General features: G+C 45.3%; 1 protein-coding gene across 1 annotated transcript in view; it reads left to right on the top strand.

Moving 5' to 3' along the window:
* The window catches only part of TNPO1 (transportin 1), a 1,170,250-nt gene that overhangs the window by 1,091,509 nt on the left and 63,579 nt on the right, over positions 1-15,162 (top strand). The window contains exon 22 of the mRNA XM_069224095.1: positions 2,668-2,742. Coding sequence (XP_069080196.1) covers positions 2,668-2,742 — 75 coding nt within the window. The remainder of the gene's footprint in view (positions 1-2,667; positions 2,743-15,162) is intronic.

The raw sequence follows: 15,162 nt of genomic DNA, 5'->3' as shown, positions 1-15,162 counted from the left end.
TTATGGTTCCAGTGGTCAGAAGATGAAGTAAACAATGCAGAGGAGTCCTGGTGGAGTCTTGCACGTCCAGTCTGGGGACCCTGCCCGTAAGGAAGTCCCTAAATAGGTCTAAAGGGGGGAGTGGTCACCTTGCACGGTGACCACCTATCAGGAAAGGTATCTAACGTCACCTGTCTAACCTGGCCACTGCACATCTTGGTTTCAAAATGGCCATCTGGAGGAGCTCTGGGCACCCCCCCTGGGGTGGTGATGGACAGGGGAGTGGTCACTCCCCTTTCCATTGTCCTGTTTTGCCCCAGAGGAGGGCCCCAAATGTGACCTTCAAAGCAAACCGGTGGCTTGGGGAGGCTACCCCTACCAAACCTTGTCATGCCTATTTCCAAGGCAGATGGTGTTGCCTCCCTCTCCCTTTGTTCTGCTCTTCCCTGCCTGAGCTCTGGTCAACCAGTGGGAAGGCAGCAACCTGTCTAAGGGGTGGCAGCAGCGCGGGCTGCTTGGAAAGGCCTAGAAGACTGGTAGGAGACATACTGGGTGTCCTCTAATGGCCCCCAGAGTGCATCGAATCATACAACCAATACTGACATTAATATTGGGGTATGATTCCAACATGTTTGATACCAAACATGGCCAGGTTCGGAGTTAGCATTATGTATCTGGACACAGGTAATTACCTGTGTCCAGTACACTGATAAAATGGTTTCCTACACTTACAAAGTCCAGTGCAATGGAACTGGAGTTCGTAGTGGCATCTCTGATCATGCAGGGGTGCCCTCACACACATGGACCTGCAACCTGCTTTCTGGACTAGGAGGGCCTACCATAGGGTGATTTAGAGTGACCTGGTGCGGTGACCTGTGGGTAAAGAGTGCATGCACCTTTTCACGCAGGCTGCAATGGCAGGCCTGCAGACACATCATGGGTGGCACAATACATGCAGCAGCCCATGGGGAACCCCTTGGTGTCCCAGTACCCTGGGTACCTAAGTGCCATATACTAGGGACTTATAAGGAAACACTGGTATGCCAGTTGTGGAGTGTACAAAGTTCCAAGATCTGGAGGGAGCACAGTAACTGTGGTCCAGGTTAGCAGGATCGCAGTGAAAACAGTCCAAGCACACTGATAGGCAAAAAGTGGGGGTAACCATGCCAAAAAGAGGGTACTTTCCTACACATAACTGCATATACATTGACCATCTCTTAGAAACCTTTGTTTAATGAATTACAGTATTTTGAGTGCTGTTTGGATTGGATGTCTCCAATCTATTGTACACCTAGATAAGTAGCAGGGTGTGTAACATTGTTGTAGACCCTCTAAACATATTTGTAAACTGGACATGCATAGTGTTAGAAGTATACGACCCAGACTGTTAGTAGATATGCAATTGTTCTGTAACACAGCTACCAATTTTGTATTAATGTTCTGGAAATAATCGTAAAGGGAGAAATCTGCAGAAAGATTATCTTCCCACCAGAAATGTTGTTTCTTGTAATGGGTAACTTTTATTTCACACCACTGGGCCTAAGATCATTTTTACAGACCTTTCTTTCAAAGTTTTGCTCTGCTGTATGTGTGTTTAATTAAATTACTGTCTCTATAAGCAGCTTTCTTTTCAAAATTCAAGCTTTTTCTATCTAGGACTGATTTTTTTTATTTACAATTCACACTTTTTTTAAACTGACAGATCTGGCCTTGCTTATAAAATTCTGGAGTTAAAGAATGTTTGCTAGGCATTAAAGGTAGTCTTGTAGTCTGAAACTGGAGATTATGACTTACCCAACACATATTGACATTAACAAGCAGGAGCATACTCTCCCTCCAATTAGAGAGGCCATTGATGGAAGTGTGGATTATCTTCTTTGTAATTTGAGGCAGGTGTACACACTATTGAGATGCAATAGATGAGTGTTTCATGACTGGAAATTGAGCAACACAGTTGTTGATCTACTTTTCTATTGATAACGACAATAGAAAGTAGATTTTGTGATGCATGACATATTAAAGTGCTGTTTGTTCTTCTCTTGTGTAGATAAGAGATGCACGGGTACCTCATGATATTTTTTTTTTTTAACTAATTCAGAATTCAGCCAGAGTGTTAGGATCTCCAGACCCTCTGGCAGTGCTGAGACAAAATATACATGCTAACAGTACTAAAATCAATAAGCTTTAATCATTGAATACTGTGTAGTCAAATGAATGTGTAAACTGCAAGGTGGTACATAAGCAGAACAAATGCAATGATTATACCACTCATATATTACTATTTTGTTACTTTGCTGGGAAATAAATCTTTCTATTTTTTTTATATCTAATGGGTGGTTCAAGTCACTAAGAAATGCACCCAAACCACCTAATAGGAGGAGAAGTGTGCATCAAAGGTCATCTTTAAAAACTAGCCACTGTATCATGTAAGCCACGATAATACCATGGTTCATTTTATACTCTGTCTCTGCAATATGTTAAGTAATGGTCACTCAGCACGAGGAGACTTTAAATATGATGAACCCTTTATCTAAATCAATTCACTGGTGCTCTATACAGTTTTAAAGAACATTAAATTTAACTGTAATTGAACTAAATACTCCTGTTTTTTCAAAATGCCACAGTTCTTTGCAGCAGTTAACTTTACATCAACATGTTATTCTAAAAATCATAACTTCCACTTTGCAGGACTTTATATTTTTTTGTGATGCTGTTGCATCATGGATTAGCCCTAAAGATGATCTTCGTGACATGTTCTGTAAGGTAAGATTTTTTTTTTGTGGTTTCCTTTTTAAAAATAAAAAAAGATCTTCTCTAATTCTAATGTAAATTAAGCTGTTGTCTAGTACACATTTTGAATTGTTTGTTTTGCAGGTCTTATGTTGCTTTCATTCTTTTTTTAAGTATGTGTGTTTTCAGATTGAAAGCTTTTGATGAATCTTAGGGTTCTCGCTTTTCAACTTTCCCATGCGCGCATCAGACTGACTCCAGAAACGTTCAATATCTATTCCTTGTGATAGGGAATGCAAGTTCTGTGTCGCACAGAAATACCACCACTGTGACATCACTGGAGCAGTAAAGCATCCTGATGCTGGTTCCCTTTTTTTTTTTTTTTTTTAAAACACCTTTTAACATGGATACAGGGATTACTTTCTCCTTTCAATTTTTCCTCGTGACTTTCTGACAGAAATTTTGTGCAGTGCTGGGAATGTTGCTCCCTAAAACATTACGAGTACAAATCTTATTGGTATGGTGATAGACAGTTGTCCATTACAGACCCCATAACATTTGCTTTTGGGCTACGTGACTCCCGCCTCAGTATGCTTTCCATGATGATCAAGGAGCATGTATCCAAACTGTTTGTGGCCCAGGCTCTGCACCAATCTTGGGTGAGCTAAAAATCCACCTCCTCTCAATTTTCAAAGTCGTCATGGGAGAAGCGCAACGCATACAAAAAAAAGCAATAGTGCTGGTTGTCTTCCAAAGGTTAATTCTTCACAGCGCATTCCTGTCATAAGGATTCTAGACCAGAACTATAGCTGGCCATGATTCACCTCTAGCCCCGGGAATGGTTTTGCCACCAGCCCCTGCTCTGCACCCAGGGCCACCTTCTGACCTGCGTGCAATGTCCCTGATTCCTCCTCCACTCTAACTTTGCCTCCTCCGCCATGCCGAGAGTTTGCGCCCCTAATGCGGATCCGGAGTTGGCAGTCTCCTCTGGAGCACCTTTGGACCCAGTGGGACGGTGTTAGGTCCTTACTTGTTGCAGTTCAGACATCTGGACTTCTTAGGCCCAAGGTCTTGGCAACATATGCTTTTTCTGTGGCTCAACCATGATCAGCACCCCCTCCAGTGTCTCTGGTGCCATTACAGGCCACTCGACTAGCCAAATAACCTTCCTCCAATTTGCAGAAATAATCTACTGCTGCAGGAGGAATCTCAGCAACTCATGGACGCAAAGGGCAGGCTGAGGGCACGATTTAGCATTATTTGAATATTGTCCATGACTTCTTTGGGTCTGATTCAGGGACATGCATGAAGTAGTATACTATGACACAGTTGCACTACCCTCTGATGCAGATGTTCTTTGTGCTCTCAGAAATGGCAGAGGCCTCAACACATCCTCAGGAACAGAGAATGGAGTTCATGCGGAGTCTTTGTCTCTTAAGGTAGCCTCCTTTCACTGGTTATTCGTAAGGCAGAGCCAAATCCCACCTCTTTACATAGGGATTGAGCCAGCAGCTCAATCTTCTGAGCCACTGCTGCCTTTCTGAGCGGCCCTACTAGAAACGGTCTTGGCAGCCTGGGAAATCTGTGCCTGGACAGCCTGGTAGTGCAGACTTAATGTTGCCAAAGCAAGTCTTGGAAGGCTTTCCAACTTCACCAACAGACAGGGAGTCCAAACAAACCTGGTGGCCAGGTAAAAAGAAAAGAAACAAAATTCAACCGGGAGTCCTGCTCTCAAAATAATTGAATGCCCTTGTCTCCTGGAATGGTACATCCATGCTTTGTAGCATATGGCTCATACTGTGCTCCCCCAGCTACCAGACTACCTTAAAGAGCATTTTGCAGAGGTGGTAATGGAAGGACAAGATGGTCTAGACATGCAATAAGTCTGACTGGTCACTACATCACTGATTAACATCTCTTTTGATTGTGTCAAGCCCTTGGAGGTTGTCCAGGCTACGCTCAGACATGCCCTTTGACTGTGAGCAGTTATGCGGAGAAGAGGCCAACTTTTCCTTTTTTCTTTTTTTTTAACACAATTGATGTTTGTTTCATAGCAGTACATCTTCCAACGCCTTGTAAAGCATAGGTCCCCTTGAAACAGGACGGCCTGTGCAAAGTACACAGGAAAGCATAGTCAAATATGAATGAGGAGGGTGACATGCAATATACACTGGCATACATGTCCAAATATCATATTTTTGCACCGACTAATTAGACGACAGGTCTGGGCAAAAGGTAGAAAAAGCAGTATGCATAAATCAATACAAAGGAGCAAAAATAACCCACTAGAGAAAACGTTCAGTTACATTTGGGCAGTATCCAAGAAGCTGGCCTGGTGTGTGGTGAGCACCTGTGGTGTTATCACCTTATACCAGGTCCAGATAATCCCCTATTAGTGAGGTGCAGGCAGTGTCTGGGAAGCTTGGGCTCTCTAGAGGTAGCTGTTGATGAGCAGCAAAGACTTACCTAGGAGACATGCAAGGTTTATGAAATACCACTATAGTCTCACAGCACATGAAAGAAACACACAGTGTTACAAAAATAAAGGTACTTTATTATGGAAACACAAATACTGTATAGGCAATATTCTACTAGCAGGTGAGTAAACACACTATTATATACACATTAGAAGTCTGGTATTGGCATAAAAAGCAATAGAAAACAGTGAAATATCGGAAAATAATGGAGACCAAACCATATACTAACTAAATGGAATGTGAATGGCAGACCCACTCCCCTCTCCCCCCCCCCCCCACTCCCAACCCAAGTAAGTGGAATCTGTAGAGGGGAGCTGGAGGAACTAGGAACCCCAAAAGGTAAGTACCAGAGTGCCGCGACCAGGAGAGAAGAGTTAAGAACCGTTTTTTTTTTCCAAACCCACAGGGAAACTTTGATAAAGGACTGGGAAAGACCCTCGCAAGACTGGAAGAAACAGAAGATGGATTCTGACAGGAGAGGACCTGCAAATGATGAGGACCAAGTCCAGTTCCAGTTGAATTGTCCGGTTGGGGCAGGAGCCACTCCCCACCCTTTTGGAGATGCAGGACCAGGTCAACTGTGAAGACCAGGAGTCTGCTATGCAGCATAGAAGCAGGAGGAGAGTTCCAGAAGTGATGCAGTTGATGTCCCACATCGGAAGAAGAGTTGCAGTTAGTCAGTGGTGTGGAAAAACCACCAACAAGCCTTGGCAAAGGCAAGAGTTGCAAAAAAAGAGTTGTAGAGCTGCTGGGGGACCAGGAAGGTCTGGGGGACTCAACCCAAGGAGGGGGAGGACCAGGCAACCCTCAGCAGTGAGGAGAGTCAGAAGTAGAGGATGCATCCCCCACAGGCACCTCAGTCAGCAGGCACAGGAGTCGCAGTGAGGCCCACTCAGCACACCTAGAGAGGAGTCCCATGTCGCTCGAGCAGCAGGCAAGAGACTGTGATTTGCAGGGAAGTGCGCTGGAGGGCAGGGCTACACGGAGCCTGAAGATCCCTTGGAAGATGCGCCAACAAGCCTTGGTAGCTGCAAGAGTCGCAGTGCACAGGGGTACTGTCCTGCAAGGAGAGGCAAGGACTTTGTCTCCCAAGTTGGACAGCTGGTAGAGAGGAGCAGTGGGACCACTTCAGACCACCACCTATGCTGCAGGATCCACGCAGTTTTGCAGGAGAGAAGAATCATGCAGCCGGTCGTTGTTGCAGTTGCTGCCTGCGGATGCAGGCGAGTGACTCCTTCACTCCAAGGGAAATTCCTTCTTGTGCAGGCTGAAGACTCGTCACCCTCAGAGGGTGCACAGCCAGGGAAATGTTGCAGTTGCTGGAAGGAGCTAGAGAAACAATGTTGCAAAGCGTAGTCGTTGCGGATTGTCGGTTCCTGGAGGGTCCAGTTGCTGTCTGGGTCACCAGAAGATGAATTAAACGATGCAGAGGAGTCCTGCTGTAATCTTGTGCGTCAGATCTGAGGACCCACCCAAGAGGGAGATCCTAAATAGCCTAGGAAGGAGAATTGGCAACCTAGCAGGGTGCCCACCTATCAGGAGGGAGCTGTGATGTCACCTGCTTGACCTGGCCACTCAGATGCTTCCAGGGGCCTCTGCCCACCTTGGATTCAAGATGGAAGAATCAGATGGCCACCTAGAGGAGCTCTGGGCACTACCCCTAGGGTGGTGATGGACAGGTGAGTGGTCACTCCCTTTCCATTGTCCAGTTTCACACCAGAGCTGGGACCGGGGTCCCTGGACTGGTGCAAACCAGTTTATGGAAGGAGGGCACCAAATGTGTCCTCCAAAGCATACCAGTGGCTTGGGGAGGAAATCCCTCCCAAGCCTGTAACACATATTTCCAAAGGGAGAGGGTGTTGGCTCCCAGTCCCAAAGGAAATCCTTTGTTCTGCCTTCCTGGGCTTGAGCTGGTCAAGCAGTAGGAGGGCAGAAACCTGTCTGTAGGATTGCAGAAGCGTGGGCTGCCTGGGAAAACCTTTCAAACTGGTAGGAGCAAAGCTGGGGCCCTCTAACGAGCCCCCAGAGTGCATGGAATCATACAAACAATACTGGTAACCGTATTGGGGTATGATTCAGACATGTTTGATACCAAACATGCCCAGGTTTGGAGTTACCATTATGTAGCTTGACACAAGTAGTGACCCATTTCCAGTACACAGGTAAAATGGATTCCCTGCACTTACAAAGTCCAGCTGGAGTTTGTAGGGGCACCTCTGCTCATGCGAGGGTGCCCTCACACACAGGTACTTGCACCCTGCCCTCTGGGCTAGGAGGGCCTGCTATAGGGGTGACTTAAAATGACCTGGTTCAGTGACCTGTAGTGAAAGGGTGCATGCACCCTTTCACACATGCTGCAATGGCAGGCCTGCAGACACATTTTGCATGGGCTCCCATGGGTGGTGTAATACATGCTGCAGCCCATGGGGAACCCATGGTGCCCCAGTGCCCTGGCTACTTAGGCACCATATACAAGGGAGTTCCATGGGGCACCAGTATGCCAATTGTGGGGTGTACTAAGTCAGGAACACCCAATTTTAGAGGGAGAGAGCACAGTCACTGGGGTCCTGGTTAGCAGGATCCCAGTGAGCAAAGTCAAAGCATACTGACAACAGGCAAAAAGTGTGGGTAACCATGCCAAAAAGAGGGTATTTTCCTACAGTAGAGTAGAGTGGAGTGGAAGCATTTGGGATGTTGCTTTTTCCTAAAACGCACATTTTCCAATTGTGAGAACCTAATAAAGCATTTGTGTCACTATACGTTGTTCACTTCCAGATGTTAGTAGCATACACCTGCCCCCTCATCTCCTAAAGTACCAATAATTCTGTTCAAACTGTCCATCGAGGGGCAATCTTGTATAACAGACCAACAGAGGTAGACATATTTATGATTTATGATCCCTCGTTTCACCTCTATCTTTAGTAACGCCCCCTCACATTCCACCCTTCTAAGCAAAGTTTTTCTCCACGCCCACAGCCGAGGTCCGTCTGGGGACCTACAAGCAATGGCGAGTTTGTGGCAAGCAAGCACCACGGCCAAATATATGAACCTAGAGGTAACTCCCTTGTGCCTTGGGTTTCATAAACACACCCAGCAGACTGAGAACTTGAGGTTTTTAGGATATGCCACCCAGTGGATTCTAAAGGATGTGTACTACTGTATCCCAATTAGTGGTGAGTGAAGGATAATCCCACAGCATATGGTAGAAAGCCACTCCCTCTATATAGCACACAGTGGGCAAGATGAGTGTGCTTCTGAGAACATCAGTAATTCTTTTATGGGGTATGTACACTAACTGCAGGTTGTAGTATTGTATCAGTTTAAATCTAGAGTTCCTTGATGTTTGTGGTTTACAGTCTAGGTGGATGTTGCCGAAGTCTTTGTCAGATTTGGATTGAGTGTCGACCCCCCCAACAGGGTCAGTTAGAACAAGTTTCTCCATTCAGTAGCTTGTTGGCTTCTGGTAGCTTCTCCAGCTAAGTATCTCTCCTTTGTGCCGTTCAGTATACTAAATTTGAAGTTTTTGCTCAGCTAAATTAATATGTGTACAAAAATTGAAAAGTGTGCATCTGAGACGGAAATGTGTTTTTCAGACCTCCTAAGCTTATGTTTGGAGAAAAATGGTTGAACTTCAAACACACATTTTAAGCTGGTATTTAAGTGATTAATCATGTGAAATTGAGGAAGACTTATTACTAATATTATTACCTTAGTACAGTGGGAATTCCATCTATGACTGAAATGTATTATTACCTGTGGAGCGGCATTCCAAATTGTAAAAACCTTTGTTACATTGCCCCTGGCAACCCTACCTGATGCACTGTAGTGAGCACTGCTGCTAACCCTGCACTGAGGAGATTAGTGGTATTAATCTTGCACAGGGTGTCCACCTATATAATCTTGTTTGATGTGGTCATTTTTGCAACATTAATAATAATAGTATCTCAGGATGATTGTCAGTAAGCATAAGTAGCTCTTAATGCAGAACGGACTGCAGATTTATAACCTGTGTAGGTAGACTTTCACCCACATCCTCTTTCACCAACATCCCCACACATTGAACATGCCTAGTGCTAAAAACAAATCTCCAAGTTATGCAAGTTTTTGTGGGTTCCTTTGCAACACAAAAGGGTGATGGTTTGAGTCCTGAAACTTTTCATGGTTCTTTTTCTCACTATGCCACCTCATTTGTCACCTTAAGTGGCCATGGTATGCCCACATGTGGTCCCCTTGCAAACTGTGCCACTGGATTCAAACTAGTCTGGCTGATGAGGGGTGATACCCTGAAACCAGTCCCAGGATGCATGTTTCTGGTTCAAGGAGGACCTGGCCAGGCTGGATATTTACCATGGGGAGCAGGGTCAAGACTGATTCGCATATGGCTGGGTGCATACTGGGAAGGCAAGGTGAGCAAAAGAACAATGGATTTAACCCAGATCTGTGACTTGGGCATGAGTGTTTGAATAGTTTCAGCACTCTGTCCATCATCCTCTTGGGTTCCTTTGCAAGGCAAATTTAAAGAGGATAGGTTTTTGTCATTAGTTTTCATTAGTTTGTGCTAAGCAGTTTAACAAAAGCAAAGTTTTACACATTTGAGCTAATGTCTGCATTTTGAATCTGTTTTGGTAGCCTTAGTTGTCTAGTTTTTTCTGGCAGTGGTAGCTCCATATCTACCCACACTATGAAACTATCTGTCCTGGAATTGTATTGTTCTCAGAAACTCTTTCAGGTTTTCAGTTTTTTAAAATAATTTCTTCACTGTTTTGCCAGCCACAGTTCAGTTTTTCTTTTTTGGTATAGGACATACAAACTCCCAACAACTTTGATATTTGACTTGACATCACCAGGCACTTGTTTTATTTGTCTTTGTCCGAATAGCATCCAAATGGATTTTCCTACAGGAATCCCTGTATCTGTTCTGTCCAGTATTTTTGGAATAGCTCAGCTTCTGTAAGGAAAACACAGCAGAATGATATCCCTTGGATGTCCTTTTCGTATTTAAACAATCTGATTGGATTGTAAGCATTGTGCACTTAGTCCCTACCAACACAGTTGGTTTCCCAATGACACTTCAGGGTTTTTAGGTTTCCTTCGTATGTTCTGCTAGGTGATCTGCCATTTTCCCTAACAAGCATAACAACTGTTACGGTTGGCTGACATTTTCTGTCCTTAAGTAGCAGCTCGATTACTGTATTAGCTATTCATCTTTGCAAGATATTTGGCTTTCCTGGATACATTTTCTCTTGCACTGTTTATTAGAAAACCTGCAAAAGATCATTTTTCCGTGGGCAGACTTTTGAAATTACCCCCTTGTGGAACACCACAACCTTTTCACCTCATAACGATCAATAGTGCAAGAGTTGGATCTTTAGCTCTCTTACCTAGCAGATTTCTCTGCACAATTGCATTTTGACTGTTCCAGGTGGCCCCCGGATCTAAGGTCCAGTCCAAAGGTTTAAAAATCCTATTGCACATGATGCTTTTCTCATTTACACATGAGCCTTCTCTTCTATCTTTCCTGTTTTGTCTTAATTTCCTTGAGTGGAAAATGCCTGAACCACTTTAAACTTCCATTGGGGGCAGCAGTCTTCATCCTCCCAATTCCCTTATGTGCTAAAAGGTGTCATTGTGTAGCTCTGTGTCAGGGCCGTCCCTCCATGGAAGTGGTACTAGGGAAACAGTATTCCTGCCACCTCTTCATGTTGACGTCGGTTTCTTAATTTACACGCCTTCTAAATTTCTCCATTGTGCAAGGGGCATATCTACCCCTGAAAGACTGATTTCAAACTCTGCAGGATTGTCACATACAGATGTCTGTGATGGACCCTCATGAGTCTGTCTCTTGTGTCTGGGCTCCTCATGTGGCACGACGTCATGCACGTCATGCGACAAATTTGCTCAGATAAGACCTAAGGCCATCTGGGACCACACAGCTAGATTCTATGTCCCCGAGCACTGCATGAATCCTCTGAAGCATGCTCTTGCTTGATGTCAACGATGCGAACACGTTTGCAAGGCTGTTGCCATCTCACTCCATGTCTCCAGGTAAGTCAAAAAATTTGAAACCGGAGAAGACAAAATATGGCTTCCCTTCTCGCTGCTCATCAGGAAAGGTCGCGTGGGCATCAGGGTACTTCCAAATGTCCTTCACTTTGGAACCCATCTCTACTCTAGTTCTGATTCAGTCAGAAATCTCGGGCCCATCAGTGATGCTGTAACACATTCTAGCTTTCAGGAGACCATTCTGCAGATCATTAGTAGCTTCCAGAATCCCTCTGGGCATGCCTCTGTACCCCATGGATCCGAGGGGACCTAAACTCAGGTTATCACTGGCAGATCCATCGTAGACTGCACTTCTCAAACCTTTTCCAAAGGTCGGCCCAGATTCCGGAACTGACACCTGCTCCTGCTTCTCATTGCACCAAGACCTGCACCGGTAGCAACACCCTGATGCCAGATGAAGGATTTGGTAGTAAATCCACTGCAATTTTGTTCAATAACTTGTACCACACCACTCTGATTCTGACATGTTTCCAATACAGTATAGATTCTCAGACCCAGAGCCCCAACATTATTATGGCAATTACTTTTCCCCAACTGTATGATTACAGTAACTTTTCTAGACCCCCAGGAGGCCAGTGCACTTGATACCTCGCCGAACAGTAGCCTCACCTCTTCACGTGATCTCTTTACAGAGAAATCTGCCTAGTTTGTGATGGTGATAAAAAGATCGGCAGAAGTGCTTTACCTCCAGCATCCCTCAGTGGAGGTGAAAACCAAAGTACTCAAGGGGTACTGCAGCCCGGACAGATCTCCTCAGAACCATGACTCCATTTTAATGAGGCATTGACAGAAATACTCTAGGGGCCATGGGCACACCTGGAAGCATTCCCTGTTGACTGCCAAATAGCCATAGGACACAGCCAGCTTCATCTATACTCCTGCAGCCCCCAACACTTGAAAGGCGTGTGGCTCAGGCCTCCACATTGAATCCAGATGTGTTGCAGACCAGCTACCCTCCCCCAGAGTCGAAGCGCAAGAAGGCATTCCGAAAGCAAATGTTCTTTGCTAGTCTGACTCTCAAGCTTATAACCTCTAGTTGTCTCCTGAGGCACTACTCACATGTGATATAGGATATGGTGACCGCTGTCTTGCCCGCAGACTCGTGTGACCCTTGCACCAACCTTGAACATATAATTCTGTCTCGCCAAGATGTAGCGAACTACATCAGGTTGAGCCTGGACACTACCGACTGCCTGGTCAGAGCATTTGGTACCGGTGTTGTGCTCTTGCATGACGCCTGGGTACACTAAACAGACTTTTTTGATTAATGTGCAGAAATCACTCCTTGATGTTCCTTCGTCTGCACCTGTCTCTTTGGGACAAGGCTGAATCACTGCTTAAGGAAAGCAAGACAATAGTGCACTCTCCTGGCTTAGCACCCCCCGAACAGCAGTGTCCCCAGCAGTACTGCCAGCAGTGTATTGTCACCCAGTTGGATATTGGATAAGTTATCGCCATGGGTGGCAGAGCATCACATCAGACAGATGGGTGCATTATATAATCCAAGACAGTTACATCTCTCCCTATGTTTTCACAGGTCCAAACATACCACCTAACCACAGTGGCTTCTAGAGGACCACTTGTCCGTTCTGCAAAGGGACGCTGAAGCTCTCTTGGAGAAATAAGCAATAGAGAGAGCAGTAGCATCGGAGGTCAAAAATGGCTCCCACTCCAGCTACTTTCTGGTGAGGAAGAACGGATAACTTTGTCCTGTTCTAGAATTCTTTCCTCAGAACTTCTATGTCAGGAAGGGCAAGTTCAGGCTGCTTTTCCTGGCCCGAAGTCTGTTTGCCCTAGATCCAAGTGACTGAATGATGGTGTTGGATTTGCAGGATGCCTTTTTCCACATCCCTGCCCTGCACGCCCAAAGACGTTTCTTGCGGTTTTAAGTTGGCCAAGAGCATTTTCATTTTGCAGTGCTCCCCTTTGGCCTTTCCGGGGCCCATTGGATGTTCTAAAAAATAATGATGTTCACTGCTCATCTTCAAATGATGGGAGTACCAATCTTTCCATACCTCGATGACTGGTTGTGTCGTAGTTTGGACTCTTGCTGTAGGCAAGGCTGCTGGTTTAAGTATGACCGTACTTATGTTTGTAGGCGACTATGCCTATCCTATAACAAGTCGCAGCTGTCCTCCAAACCCTTCCGGCTCACTAGCAGCACCTCACCAAAAACCCAAATAGTAAAAGGTGATTTGTGGCAGCCTTTACGCATGGACTTGAGCGTATGATATCTCAGGGAGTGTCGTGGTTAAACGGAGATTACCCCTTTCTCACAGATATATCATGTCTTAACCAAACACAGGCAATAACGAAGATGCAGTAAAGTTTAAATTATTTTTATTTAACCCAACTGCAATCTGCAATAAGTTGCATAGGCTGCAATGATTAGGATAATGAACAGTGCAAGGAACAGAATTGTAAAGACAAGAGTCATTATTACAAAGACCCCCACCATTTTGCAATAACATGAAAAGACATGAAGTGTATAATATGTCCTAATACCCTATCATGATAGGCCTAACCTCCTACATAAAGGAGAGCAGGGTATGTTAAACCTAATCTGCCAATGCCATGTCCATGAGAGGAGCCCCCAACCCTTGTTACCTTGGAATGAGGTCTGTATCTCAGACTCCGCAGGAACACGAAGACTGAGTCAACGTGCAGCATCGATATCAGCGATGATGGAGATGCCCTCTGGTCGTAATCCCTCTGATTATCTGTCTAAAGTGTGATGTATTTATACAGATCTACTTGGACCCCTGACGTAGGTGTGTTCCCAAACAATAGATAACGGCATGCTTGGGGCGGTAATTAAAATAAACAATTCCCTCGAAAGCATGAAGAGGGAAAGTTCCTAAATGTGAACACCTACAGTTTGTTTGTCTTTGTTACTTGATTTTGACGCCTTAATGCGGTGGCACTGATAATGCAAATCATAACAAGTGGCCTAACTATAAACAAGGCAGTCATCTTAGAATAATTAAATAATTAAATGTGCTAAGACAGAGCAAGCTAAGTAGGTTAAAAGTCACTAGGTGACGGGTGCACGAGTCCACAAGCCAATGGCTAAGCTAACTTCTGTTATCCCATTAAAACAAACTAGGATTCACTACAGTTGCTCATGTTGTATTTGTCTCAAACACACAGATGATGGCAGACCTGTAGACGTCTCTGGGATTTTCCATCAATCGCACCTGGCTCTTTCACAGAGGCTCCCATACATCGGAGCTATCCTGGACACAGTGCTTTTCTTCCACCTCAACGACTGCAGGACATTTGGGATATGATCCAGATGTTTCAACTTCTGACCTGAGTTGCGATGAGTGCAGCTCTAAGGCTTCTTCACCTCCTTGGTTTTCCGCTTCTTGCTTGTGGCCTACACCAGGTGGCTCTGCAGTTGGATCTGAAGTGGGCTCTGCACCAAGGCAACTTCTCAGGCTCCATCCAGGAATCCGAGGAGATAGCAGCAATCTGTAGTGGTGGTTGGTAGCCTTCAATTTGACCGGTGGCAGATCACCTCCCTGAGCTGACTGTTATCATTAATGCATTGCTGCAGAGTTGGGGGTTGGGGGGGGGGGATCATCTGAGAGAGGTGAGATCAATGAACGCTGGTCTCCTGCAGAAACCCGTCTCCACATCATCTTATTGGAGTTGCAGGTGATTCGGTAAATACTGGAAGCCTTCTCCCCCCTGTTCCAAGCTCCAAACCCTCTCTACCTTAAGAGACTCCCTCAGTGCCAGAAAAGTCACTGGCAAAGGGCACTGCTGAGCCTCTGCACCCACTACAGGCCTCAAGACATCTACCAACCCTCTTGCTATGGCGAGTCAGATTTTATCAGGTCGAGCTAAATTTAGAACCTACACTAGTGGCAAGTTGGTAAAGAACAGGCGTTGTGTTCATACTATGGGA

This window comes from Pleurodeles waltl, chromosome 1_1, assembly GCF_031143425.1.
Source record: "Pleurodeles waltl isolate 20211129_DDA chromosome 1_1, aPleWal1.hap1.20221129, whole genome shotgun sequence".
Taxonomy (NCBI): Eukaryota; Metazoa; Chordata; class Amphibia; order Caudata; family Salamandridae; genus Pleurodeles; species Pleurodeles waltl.
The sequence above is the reverse complement of the archived record's forward strand: the minus strand, read 5'-3'. Positions and strand labels throughout refer to the sequence as shown.